The 12,843-nt window shown below is 45.9% G+C and overlaps 2 protein-coding genes across 2 annotated transcripts in view; both read left to right on the top strand.

Annotated features, from left to right (window-relative positions):
- The window catches only part of Fras1 (Fraser extracellular matrix complex subunit 1), a 407,009-nt gene extending 401,197 nt beyond the window's left edge, over positions 1 to 5,812 (top strand). The window contains exons 73-74 of the mRNA XM_026785092.1: positions 1,088 to 1,234; positions 2,251 to 5,812. Coding sequence (XP_026640893.1) covers positions 1,088 to 1,234; positions 2,251 to 2,844 — 741 coding nt within the window. The 3' untranslated portion in view covers positions 2,845 to 5,812. The remainder of the gene's footprint in view (positions 1 to 1,087; positions 1,235 to 2,250) is intronic.
- Positions 5,813 to 9,995: 4,183 nt separating this feature from the next.
- Anxa3 (annexin A3) overlaps positions 9,996 to 12,843 on the top strand; it is a 52,797-nt gene continuing 49,949 nt past the window's right edge. Inside the window, exon 1 of the mRNA XM_005359522.2 lies at positions 9,996 to 10,077. The gene's annotated coding sequence lies outside the window, so the exon portion shown is untranslated. The remainder of the gene's footprint in view (positions 10,078 to 12,843) is intronic.

Genomic DNA, 12,843 nt, shown 5'->3' on the forward strand with positions numbered 1-12,843 from the left:
AGGTTTTGAAGGCTACCCAGGGAATGGAGAGCTGACTCAGTCAGTAAAGTGCTGTCCATGTCAGTATGAGGTCCGGAGTTTGATTCTCAGAGCACACAGAAGGAGTGGTCACTATCATCCCAGCGAAGACAGGGACAGGAGGATCCCTGTAGCTCACTAGCAGCCCATCTAACCAGCCACTGACATCCAATTTTAGTGAAAAGCCCATCTCAAAAATAAGGTGAGGAAGGGATATACCCCATAGCAATGCCAGGCATCCACACACAAGCACACACTCCAAAATAAGCATGTCTCTGCCACACACAATTCGTCTGTCTCTCGGTCTGTCTACCAGTCTCTCTCAATTACCTGAAAAATGTCATCAATGGACACCTCCTTTTTCCCGCTGATAGCTGGGTTTGAAGCTAGATTTTCTTCATGTACCAGCTAAGATAGTTTATCACAACTGACTGAATACAAAAGCAGTTGTGAATCACAAAAAAAGGGCGTCTCTTTGGGAACAAAGATGAATGTGAGCATATTTCACTAAAAAAAAAAAAAAATCTTACTTAGATTAGCATATAATGAACTTTTCATTGTAAATTTAAAATAAATGTTTTATTTAGTTGTTCAGGTTTAATTTTTAATTTAGTAAATATAGATAAAAGAAAATCACATAAATAAAAGTTCTTTGGGGTCTTTCTTTGCTTTCAACAAGGGAAAGAATGCTAAAGCCAAGTAGTTTGAGAACTGCTGGTCTGCTGGGCATATCCAGCCTTTAGACATGAAAAATGAATTCATGTACAAGATTCTTGTCAATGGCTTCACAGATGACTAGCAACAGAAAAACAACCAAAAAAATTAAGTTTGTAATTTTGTGTTGATCAACATTCATAGTTGTCCTTAGCCGCACATGGCCTCTGAGACACAGGTTAAATAGAACTTACCAGAAGCTCCCCTTAGTAGTGTTCCGAGGCAGGACCCCCTTGGGGGAAAACTGTCCACAGCACACACTTCTCACCCAACCCAGAGAAGCAGGTAGAACACCCTCTCCTTCTCAGCAATGCCTTTCATTCACATGCCCCGCCTCTTCCTCTTTCCATCCCAGGACCGCAGCCAGCCGGAGGTCACTGACAAGTACTTCCACGATGTGCCTTTTGAGGCCCACTTTGCTTCTGAGTTGCCCGAGTTCCACGTGGTCAGTAGCATGCCAGGTGTGGATGGATTCACCCTCAAAGTAGACGCCCTCTATAAGGTGACCGCCAGTTTCTTTTGATAAGTCTCTTGCCGTGAGGCCTTTTTCCTTGTTATGAAACCTATCATTCACTCCCAAGTTTTCCCTGTCCCCAGCAGACCAAAGCAAGGATGAAATCCTTTGATTTACATCTGAGCATCTGTCATTGTCCATCAGTATATGGGCTGCTCTGATTCTTCCTGAATTCTTTTGAATTTCTAGCTTTGGGGCAGTCAGGTGGACCAGCGGATTTCACAGGCCTTTGGAAAACACCAAACAAAGTCACAGTGTCCAAGTTAGAGGGACACAAGTGACTAGTACCACATAGGAAAGAAAACAGCCAAGCAACAAACAAGACCTTCCAAGATCAGATTTTGCACTTTTTTTTTTTCTGTCTCCAAGTGGTTATCCACGACCTTGGGTTTCAGGGATTCTGGGCTGCTTTTTTGAAGTTATTTCAAAGCTGTGAAGTGTTCCCAGGCAAGCAGCTGAGGGGGCAGTAAAGTACTCGATGCTCCTCCTCTGAGGGGTGATCCAGAAAGTATTCGAGTTCAGCAATTTTTGTCACGAAGCTGTATATTATGTTTAGAATTGTTTAGTGAAAATTTGTTGACTGACTTCATTTTAACTGAAGTTCATCAGTAAATAGTAAGTTAGCATAAGGAGCAGTTGAAGGGCACAGAGAATAAATGTGGTAGTTAATATAATTATTGTAGTGTTATTTCATGGTTATTAATAAGGACCAACAACTCATAAGCATAAGCTAAAGAGACCATGACAAATAAATTTTTAGGCTATTCCACATGAGTAGGGACATTGAAAAGAATGTGTATAGCTGCCCCGAGATCACCGTAATCTAAAATAAAGCAGAATCCCTGGTGTTTGATTTAGTTCCCTGTATCTTGGAACAAGGAGCATCCTTGGCAACCCTTAATTGAGACCGTTTCTCTGCACCCTGTCACAGCAGGTGCCTTCATTTCCTCCCTTCCGAATGCTCCCAGATAACACGCTAGTGTCCCTGCCTCTCTCCTCTGCAGGTGGAAGCGGGACACCAGTGGTATCTCCAGGTGATCTATGTCATTGGCCCTGACAGCATCTCAAGGCCCCGGGTCCAGCGCTCTCTCACAGCCTCTCTGAGGCGCCACCGAAGGGACCTGGTGGACCCCCGAGGCTGGTTGTCTCTTGATGACTCCCTCATCTATGACAATGAAGGAGACCAAGTCAAGAACGGCACCAACATGAAGTCCCTGAACCTAGAGATGCAGGAGCCCATCGTAGCTGCCTCTCTGTCCCAAACTGGAGCATCAATTGGCAGTGCCCTGGCTGCTATTATGCTCCTCCTTCTACTGTTGCTGGTGGCCTGTTTCATCACCAGAAAATGCCAGACACAGAAGAAGAAGCAGCCCCCAGAGGACACTCTGGAGGACTACCCCCTGAATACTAAGGTGGACGTAGCCAAGAGAAGTACGGACAAGGTGGAGAAGAACGTCAACAGACAGTACTGCACCGTGCGCAATGTCAACATCCTGAGTGACTGTGAGGGCTCGTATACATTCAAAGGTGCTAAAGTCAAAAAAATGAATCTGGAAGTCAGAGTCCACAACAATTTACAAGACGGAACAGAAGTTTAACTAGAAGACCCATGTCTAATTTTTTTCTAAACTCATTTTGATAAAACAGGGAGAAATACTGGTATTTTTATAATCCTTCAGATTAAAAAAAAAGGGAAAGTTAGCTTTGAGTGGTGAACAGCACACATCGCATGCATAGAACTCACAACTGAGCTACCTCAGGAAATAGAACCACCGAGACCCCCCCAGAGTAGCGGAGCAGAGCTAGCTATGCGCACAGGTCCTGGTAACAGTCTCAGTGGCTGCACAGCACGACGCTGTAAGGCTGGGCAAAGAAGTGCTTTAGGATTAGGACAGACACTGGACTTTTAGGTTTACCGGTCAAATCAAGAGTGCTGGACACAGTGTGGGTAGCAAATATCTGAGCATACAGAGCCTTTGTTTTTTGTTTTTTTTTTTTTTCCTTCACCCCCAGCTTTCTACTGTGTGGGCTTTTCTGAACTTCTGGGCAGCAGAGTACAGTCTGCTGACAGATTCCATTAAGAATTCTAATCGGTGCCACTTAGACATTTGGGCATTGATTCCACTTGATGTCCTATGCATCCTGCCCTCTAAGTATACTTGGCTTCTCTAGAGGTCTTTTTGAACGAGGATCTCAACACGCTTTAGACTGGAGTGCATGTCTGTGCATACTTAAAATCGGGGAGGGCTCAAGTCAGGGCCCTGAAGAGTGCTGCGAAATACCACAGTCTTGGCGTGCCAGAGATGCTTTTAAAAACCAGCCACATTTCCCCTGCTTCCCTAGACCTTCTGCGGTGCAGCAATGTAGCAGGAACCTGTGTGCTTTGGGTCTTTAGTTTTGTGAGTGTTTCTGGAAAGTAAGTAAATCATTTGAATAAGCAAGTTCACTAGAAGCTGGAGTGAAACCAGAGTTTATAGATACACATGGGGCCTGTTCGCTGTCTGTCACACAGCGCATAGAGGCACTGTCCCTGGCACTATAGTTCTGAGACTTCTCTCCGGGGGTTATTTTCTGGTAGCTCAGGCGCTTTATTTCCCCATATCAGTTCACGACAAGGCCACAAACCTGTGGCTTTTACATAGCGTAGTGTTCAAACACCAACTTGAATATTTTGCGTGTGGTGTGCACACAACTTGCCTTTTTTCCCTTCTCATTTCTACCTTACTGGCCAAACATTAGGCGTGCACATTGTGTTTTCAGCCAGAGACCCAGTCCCACGAGCTAGCAGTGAGTGCTGTTCGGGCGCCTGGCACACCCTATCACTGAGCAAATATCACAGTATCCGCATTGTGTTGTATTTGTATGGAAACGACCCAAACTCTTTGAGAACATTCCAGACTCCTCCCAAAATCTAGAATGAGTGAACCATGAGAAATGGACAGACCACTCTGCAGCTCCCAAGCTTGAGCACAGAGCCTGTGCCAGCCACACCTCATTCTTCAGCAGTGCCTTGCCCATTACCAGCATGCCCGGGATGTTTGCTGAGTGGGGCGAATGGATGGTGTGACGGATGAGTGGCAGCGAGTAGATGCAGAATGGGGGTGAGCAAGTCTGCCGGCAGTGTTACAGGGCATGTAGAAGTTCTCTCTGTTGTACTGGATTGGATTGGGAAATAGTCCTCCAATGGGGAGAGAGAGGGGGGAAGCACAGTTTTAGGTGGGCATGACTGGTGGGGGTCCCGAGGAGGCAGGAATAGAAAAGACTGCAATCATGTGTGAGCTGTGTGCTGGCATCTAGAACAGATTGGGGGGGAAGCCGATTTCACGTTCTGAGGGTAGTGCGGTGTGTTCGGGAGAGTGTATGTTGGACTGAGCCCAGCCGGGCATTCCTGGCTGCTCAGGTGCTGCTGCAAACCAGCTCCTATAATTCAGGGTAGAAATTCTGGAATAGCCTCAAGAATCTGGAATTGATACCCATCTCATGTGGCAAAGCTAGTGAGCCAGGCACTAAATCTCCAGGGCAACCCAGAGGGCTCCAGCAAAGACAGGGAGCCGGTCATCTGTAGAGCAGCTTCCCATCCCCACTTGGCCCCTTACTGCTCACACCTCCCGGTGGCGCGATGTTCACACATTAGAGAAGCAAATTCCCACGGGCTCCTATGTGCTGCTCACACACACCTTCCTTCACAGCCGGTGGGACGTGGATGGGTGAGGTGGCAGAAAGAGCCCAGTGGGGGACGAAGGACTGAACCCAGAGGCCTTCAGGTACAGGGTGGGGAGTGACAGAGACAGCCTGCGCAGGCCCACAGGACGTGGGCGTGGTTAACTCTCGAAGGAAAAGCTCCTGAGATCGCCTCCCTGCCGCTCCCCTCGCCACTCCAGACATTTATTAGAAGCCAGCTCTTCTCTAATGGATGCCCACTTTTTCCACAGGGAGCGTTGAGAGGTGCAAGGCTGAGATTTGCCCCATGGGTGTCGAACTGTTCATTTGTGTTTTCTATTTCATCTTTGGGGTTGGATAGTTTGATGACTACTGCGGATTCTATTTCAGTGAAAGCTCCGCTTTCCACGTTTCTTACTTATTCACGAATGCCTTGTGGTGTGCTTTACTAACCTTTTCTATCGTACCTTCAGGTGGGAAGGCACGGAAAAAACTCTCAGCAAGATGGCTCCTTGCTGTCAGACGCTGGCTGGGAAGGTCAAAAGAAACCGATGTCAGCACCGTTTTTCTGCCTTGCCTGCCCCCTTACTGTACCAGGGTCTTCTGAAAGCTCCTGCAGGTTCCTCCCTTTGGATAGGAAATTGTGTAGGGAAGCGTTTGTACAGTCTTAACAGTCACTCCCAGTCTTCTGTAGGTGTTTGTTACCCCTGGTGAGTTCTCACCTGCTCAGACTGAGGAAAACATTTGTGGTGCTGTCAACCTGAGTTCTTGACCCCCAAGTGATTTTTTTTTAATTTCCAGTATGAATTTGTGTGTTATGAATTTCTGATTTCTCCAATAGCACATGCCACTATATAAGTTTGTATGAATAATAAATGGCAGCCTGGTTGTCTGTTGTTTGCTTTACTCTGTCCTTTTTCCATTATTCATCTCGTTAGTATAGACTGCTCTGAGCTGGTGCAACGTTCTGTAACTCGAGGCTTTTTTTTTTTTTAAGAGCAAAACTAAACTAGTATTGAATCTGAAACATATTGACCTTGCTAAGAGCAAGTTGCTGAATAAATTCATGTTCTCAGTTCTAGCTTTGCTTTTGCAGTCAGAACAAAGAGAAATAACTTAATTTCCATGCGAATCCAGTAGGATGAATGTTGTCTCTGAATCTTCTCAAGATCTCCGATACAGTGTGAGGATGGCTGTGCCCTTTTAGTTGCATAAGCAAAGGTTTGCTGAGTGCCCCAAATACCCGGGAGATGGTCGAATCTTCAAACAAGAGTTTACTGGCTCGTGAAGGACACAGTGGCAGAGACAGAATGCAACTGAGGCCAAGCAATTTTGGCATTCTGCAAGCCTGCGCATTTGTGCGTCTTTACCCTCTGATAATATGAAAAACTGCCAAGGACAGCAACCAGCATGGCTCTATGGGCACATTTGCAAACTCAGTAAGACCTGAAAGCTCAGCACACTTTCATAAAACCCAGGGAAGGCATGCCATAGCCAAGTCCTTAAGTTATCAATGACCCCGGGGCCTAACGATCTTCATCTCCCCACAGTATCCCATTGTCACCCTTTGCCTAGCAGCAGACTCAGCTCTTGGGTCCCTGTCTGTGGAGCACATGGAGGAACAGGTCCAGAAACCAGTTTCTAAACTCTTGTGATTGGCTACAAAAATGCTCCTGAGACCTGCAATTTCATCACCGTAATGTTCAGGAATTGTGGCAGAATATTCATTTCCATTTAAAATTTAAAATGGTTTATATGATTTTTAAGTGGAAAACTGAGGAAGGAAATAATATCTAGACTATCTTACTATGTTCAGACACATGAGACTGAGGGCTTTATAGGTCATGAGAAGCCCACGATATAGTTTAGTATGTCTCCACTTAATTTCGGGATACCAGAGTGTCTTTTATAGATGCTTCCTCAAAATGAGCTGGAGAGAGCACTTACAAGAGCTGATCAGAATGGTGCCTTGAGTAAACAGCCCGGTCACAGTCTAGGGACAAGGTCAAATGATGTATTGAGTATGTCTGGAAAATAACCAAGCACCATGAACCCGTCAGGATTTCCACCTCGACCTCATAACAACTCTGAGGCCGGTGTCCTAGATAATTGTCTTTGAAAATTTTAAATGAACACCAGAATCTCAAAGCCTTGACAAGGAGAAGAGTTGCTTAAAATTGGCCTCAGGTTCTTATCACCTGATTGGATGCTTGTATTGAAAGAGTCCCATCTCTTGGTTAATGTAATATGACAGAACCATGCTGCAAGCTCCTCTTTAAAAGCTGGCAGAAGTTTCATCCTTAGGTCTGTATTGGCTTAAAGCTATCAGGTTCTAGAACTAGTCAACAAGTGATAAGAGTTTATTAGGATTCAACTTCTGAGACAATTTCCACAAGTTGTTCAAAACCAGAACCAAGATATTCCCTCAAACATCCCACTGAGAAATGTCTCAGATGTGAAGCAATGTTTGCAACCAATAGCTCCAGGAAACTGACAGACATCCAGTGTTCTGGTTTCTTCAGCTGCCACTGGCCACTGAAGCAAGAAAGCTTCTAGTGATCAGGCCCTGCCTTGTGATCTTGGGCACAGGCCCTGTTGGACAGTCTCTCTTCTAAAGTTTCTGTACTTTCAAGTTCCAGATAATCCCTTCCCTCTCTTGCCCGCGTGGAGACAGCAATGATTTCATACTCCTCCCAGTTCTCAAGAACTTCATGGTGCCGGGAGGGAGGGGGGCATGGCAACACCGCCCATACTTCTGTAAGCACTCTCTGTATTAAGCCCTTTCATTCAATCCGTCTGGGTATACCACATCTCTTCCACTTGAACTCATGTAGTCTTTAAACTCTATGTCATTCAGCTGCAGTTTGTTTTTAACACAGAATGCAAACACTTGAGCTCAAACCAAGTATCTCTTTAAAATTTGCCATTCCGATTAGTATTTAACCACCGACTCATAGAGCCACTTGCATGCAGAGTCTTACATGCAGCATGTATAAGCTTGTGTTAGTATCTACCCCAACATACCATCATCATTTTTCTAAATGCAGAGCTGGAGAGAAATGAATAAGAGCACAATTTCATACCATATTTTCACCACACAAGTGCAAAGGCATGAGTAGCCTCAAGAGCCCTGCAACATTAGCAAGCGGTTTCTTTTGAATACCTTTCTATTTCCAGTGCTGGGGTGCTGTGGGACAATGGTCTGTACCCTGTCACTTGTATTTTAAATAAACACTGATTGGTTTAGTAGCTCAGGCTTCTTATTAACTCTTATAACTTATATTAGCCCATAATTCTTGTCAGTGTTAGCCACGTGACTTGATACCTTTTTTGGCGAGGCAGTCACATCTTGCTTGCTCTGTGTCTGGCTTCCTCTGTCTCTGGATGAAGACTGCAGACTGAAACTTCCCTCTTCCCAGAATTCTTGTTGCCCCCCCCCACTTCCTGTCTGGTCACCTCTCCTATACTTCCTGCCTGGCTACTGGCCAATCAGCATTTATTTAAAATACAGGTGACAGGGTACAGACCATTGTCCCACAGCACTGGGGATTGAACCATGGCCTCTTCTATGCACAGGCAAGTGCTGCAATTCCATCACTACTTTGAATGCTTATTTCCTTTGTTTTTAACTTACTGCACTCACTTGTTACCTATTCAGGTTTTACTAATATTTTAAAGTCTTTTATTAATTCCTTGAGAATGGCATACATTGTGTTTTGGTCATATACACCTTCTCTTCCCCAACTCCTGCAGATCCATCACCCCCAATTCTTTACCATCCAACTTCATGTTGTTTTTGTTCTTTTATACCCATCAAGTCCAACTTGTTCTGCTTATATACTCGCAAGTATGTGAACCATCCAATGGAGTTTGGGGCCACAGTCTTTAAGAAAACTTACTCTCTCTTCCTGTGGAAGTTTGAATAGATTTGGCCCCTATAGATGCATGTGTTTGAATGCTTGGCTCATAGGGAGTGACACTATTAGGATTAAGTGCATGTCTTAGGGCAAGGGTTCTCAACCTGTGGGTCGAGAACTCCAGTGGGGATCAAACAACCTTTCACAGGGGTTATCTAAGACCATCGGAAAACACACATTTTTACGATTCATAATGTTAGCAAAATTACAGTTAGGAAGTAGCAACGAAAATAATCTTATGGTTGGGGGTCACCACGACATGAGGAGCTGTATTAAAGGGCTGCAGCATTAGGGTTTCTACTGCGGGGACTAAGTACCAAGACCAAAAACAACTTGAGGGGTCTATTTCAGCGAACACTTGCACAGCACACTCCATCCGCCGAAGGGAAGGAAGCCAGAGGGCGGGAACCTTGAAGCAGGAACTGGTGCAGAGCCCAGGAAGGAACGCTAATTCCTGTCTTGCTTGCCGGGACGCCCCAGTCCAGGAGCACCAGCCCAGGGGTAGCACCACCCACAACGGACTGGACCCTCCCACCTCAGTCACCGATTAAGATGCCTACAGCCCCATCTTATGGAGGTTCCCTCCTCCCAGATGACTATGGCTTGTGTCGAGTTGATAAGATTGACCATTATATTGGGGTTTTGATTTTTATTTCCCCTGACATAGTGAGGTTTCCAACGCCTTTAGAATACCACGGTGCCTCCCCAGCTCTAATCCTCACCCGGGAGCCAACAGGCCTACCGTGGGGACTTCCCAGATTCCTGCGCTCCAAACCTAGCTCCACTGTCCTTTCGGTGTGACTGACCTCCCTTGCCTTTGTACCTCCTCACTTGTAAAACGGTGATTAGAGTATAAAAACAGCCTCTACCTGGTAGCATGGCTGTTATGCAGGATTTAGAACTGTGCCTGCCACGAAATACCCGCTAGGTAAGTGTTACTTAGAGTACCTGTGAGGAACTCTGAATTCACGATGTCTAGAAACAAGCCGAACCCTGAAGAAATAGATGGAAGAAGGGAGGGGGAATAAAGGCGGAGGAAAGGTTTGAGTACAGGGGATAGGGTGGCTGGGTCAAGGCACAGCTCCCAGTGACTCTTTCTGGCGGGACCTGGGCGGTCACTGGGTGGAGGCAGGAGGAGGGGTTGAGGAAGGGCGCAGTCGCGGTCTGGTCGCCGTCCAGACCAGCCCGGAGCGACAGCCGAGCGCACACCTTCCCGCAGCTTCTCCCTCGGGTTCGCGGCCGCTGCGCCTCAGGGTAAGTTTCCCACGCCCTCCCTGCTGCGCCCACGGGGCAGCAAATCCCAGCCTCTTCCGTCCACGATGTCCGCGAGCGCAGCTAGGTCCCCGCACTGTCCCCTCCCTGTCTCTCCCTCCCCAACCAAGCCCACTTCCCTTCCCCTTCGGTCAAGATGGAGGAGACTGACCCGGGCAGCAATGCTGGAGGAAGTTACTAAACTCCGGGTCTTGGCGACCCGAGCTCGCTTCCAGGGGATCCAGACAAGCCGGGCCCTTCTTTCCTAAAGGCCTTGGAAACATTTGAAAGAAGAAGAAGGGGAAGGGGCGGGCCTCGGAGCCTCTACTCGGAGTTCTGTGTTGTTGAGAACTTTATCCCCACCCTTCCTATGAGCTCATTTTCCCCCTCACGAGTGCAGTTTGTATTACTTTTATTTTTTAGAGGCAGGAGAAAGGTGAATTAGGGTATCGGACATGGAGAGTTGGGGAAATTCGGTTTTCTCTGAAGAAAAAAAAACTGTTTTCTGAGTGTACAGCATTCTTCCCCTAGACATGAATCACTCCCCTGGCCTTTGACTCAGCAGGTGAGGCATCCAGGTAGGTTGTAAATGACCATATATAGAAGTTCTGGGTCCCTGGAGCCCCTCTGCTGATAAAAAGTTGAGCAACGGACAAAATTCTTCTCCAGGAGGCGTGTGCAAGAGAAGGGTTTCTGCCCCGGAAGAAACTTCAGTTTCTACTCCTCACAAATATCATAAGAAATAGACTAGAAGGTTATTCTGTGAAGAATTGTTACTGGCTTTCCTGAAGGTGGAAAATTTCAGATTGCCCAGAAAGGTAGTTGTAAACTGTAAGGAAAGTTAGACCCCTGTCCCCAGAGCTGTTTGTGTTGAGAAATCTGGAGGCCTGAGAGCAGGGGGAAGTACAAGAAAATGTAGCTACGAATTCCCTTTCAGGAAGGATGTGTTTAAAGTTCTCTTGTTAGATCATTTGGCCTCCACTGTGGAGTAATTCTTTACTTTTTAAACGCTCAGAGAGTGGTTTAGTAATACTTCTTAGTAATTTACAGATTATATTGGATCAATAAGCACTAGGCATCAGTTAGGTCAGGGACTGCAGGGCATGGGATTACCATCCACTTCTTTGGGATCTGGATGCCTGGGCTCAGTAGGGCCGACCCAACAGCTGTGTGGCGGGAATTTTGTCAGAACTCTCTGTGCCCCAGCGTCTTCCTAGGCAAAGCAGAGATGTCCTACTAATGATGCCTCCCTAACTCACTTGCATATGCTGAGGCTTATGTTTAAATCACTGAATGCATTTTCCCCATGTACACCAGGGGATAAACATTACACAAATCCAGCTTTGTGGATCACATTCCAATATTTTTTCCTATTACCTGGTACATAGTAAAACAAAGATGCTGGCTGGCTTCATAATGTATCTTTTTTTTTTTTTCAGTACCAGTATCAGCTGTCTCTGTTTTACAGATGAGGAAATTCTGACTCAAACTATGTTTCACTTTAAGAGATGTGTTAGTTTCTTCTCAGTGTGACAAAAATACCCAGAGAGAAACAATATAACTGGAGGAAAGGTGTCTTTTTAGCTCATGGTTTTAGAAGTTTTAGTTCAGTTCTGGTCATCTGGCTCCATTGCTAAGCTCTCTTAGATGAGTCAGGACATACAGGCAACAGGAGCCAGTGGTGGAGGAGGAGGCCCACCTTGTGCAGCCAAGAAGCAGAGAGCAGGAGAGGGTGGCCCCAGGGGCAAATGGAGGCCTATAAAGCACACTGTCATGGACCCCCTCTCTTAGGGAGTCTTACCCCTTAAGTTTCCATCATTCCCCAGATGCCCATTAAATTATGAAATCAACAATGCGTTGGTCTGCTGCCAAGGTTAGAGGGACCAATCGTGATCCAGATGCTCATGAAACTTCCCATCTCTGAACACTGCTACATTCAAAACCAAAATAGAAATTCCTGTTCTACATGACAACAAGAAGCAATCCTCTATCATACCCACTGCATACTATATGGAGAGAGAGAGAGAGGGGTCAGACTCTAACCAGAGAGCTGACTGCTTAAGGTACAAAGAATGGGCAAAATCAGGGGCTAAATATTTCCAGGAGCTATTAATATGATTTCCTGTTGAACTTTGCCCTTGAGCTGCCATTGAATTTTTAGAATATTTTGTTGCCAGGATGGGTGGGAGCAGGTCGTATTTCTAAATCAATCCCGGAGACATGACAGCCGGCCTGAGTAATGTCTACTCTGGCTAGTGTGCCTGGGTCCAAGGAAGAGGCCTTTTTCACATCTGTGCCTACTTGGGACTAGACTGGATTCCTCAAAGACTGGAGATGAATATTTTTAGCAGGCTGCATAGGCTTGGACTTTGGAAAATGTTCAGGCCAGTTGGGATTATCTTTGTTTGGGGTGAAAAACAACTTCCTGAGTGTTTGTTTATTCTTTTCTTTTTTCCTTGCTATGATGTCAATCTGTCCAGGTTAAAAGAAATCAGTAATAGACACAGTTCTCCTGGTTTTACTGTTGTGATTTTGAGATGTGATGTCCTTGTGTAGATCAGGTAACCAGGTGACCCTTCTGTTCCAGCTTCTCATAAGCTCAGACTTCAGACATGGACACTGCCCTGACAACTAGGTTTAAATAAGTAAAAATAGGCTTCCAGAAAGTATTCCTATATTATTTTTTGGCTTTTTTAAAATTTATTTATTCATTAAAGATTTCTGCCTCCTCCCCGCCACCGCCTCCCACTTCCCTCCCCCTCCCCCGAT

Source organism: Microtus ochrogaster, linkage group LG1 (genome assembly GCF_000317375.1).
Source record: "Microtus ochrogaster isolate Prairie Vole_2 linkage group LG1, MicOch1.0, whole genome shotgun sequence".
NCBI classification, from domain to species: Eukaryota; Metazoa; Chordata; class Mammalia; order Rodentia; family Cricetidae; genus Microtus; species Microtus ochrogaster.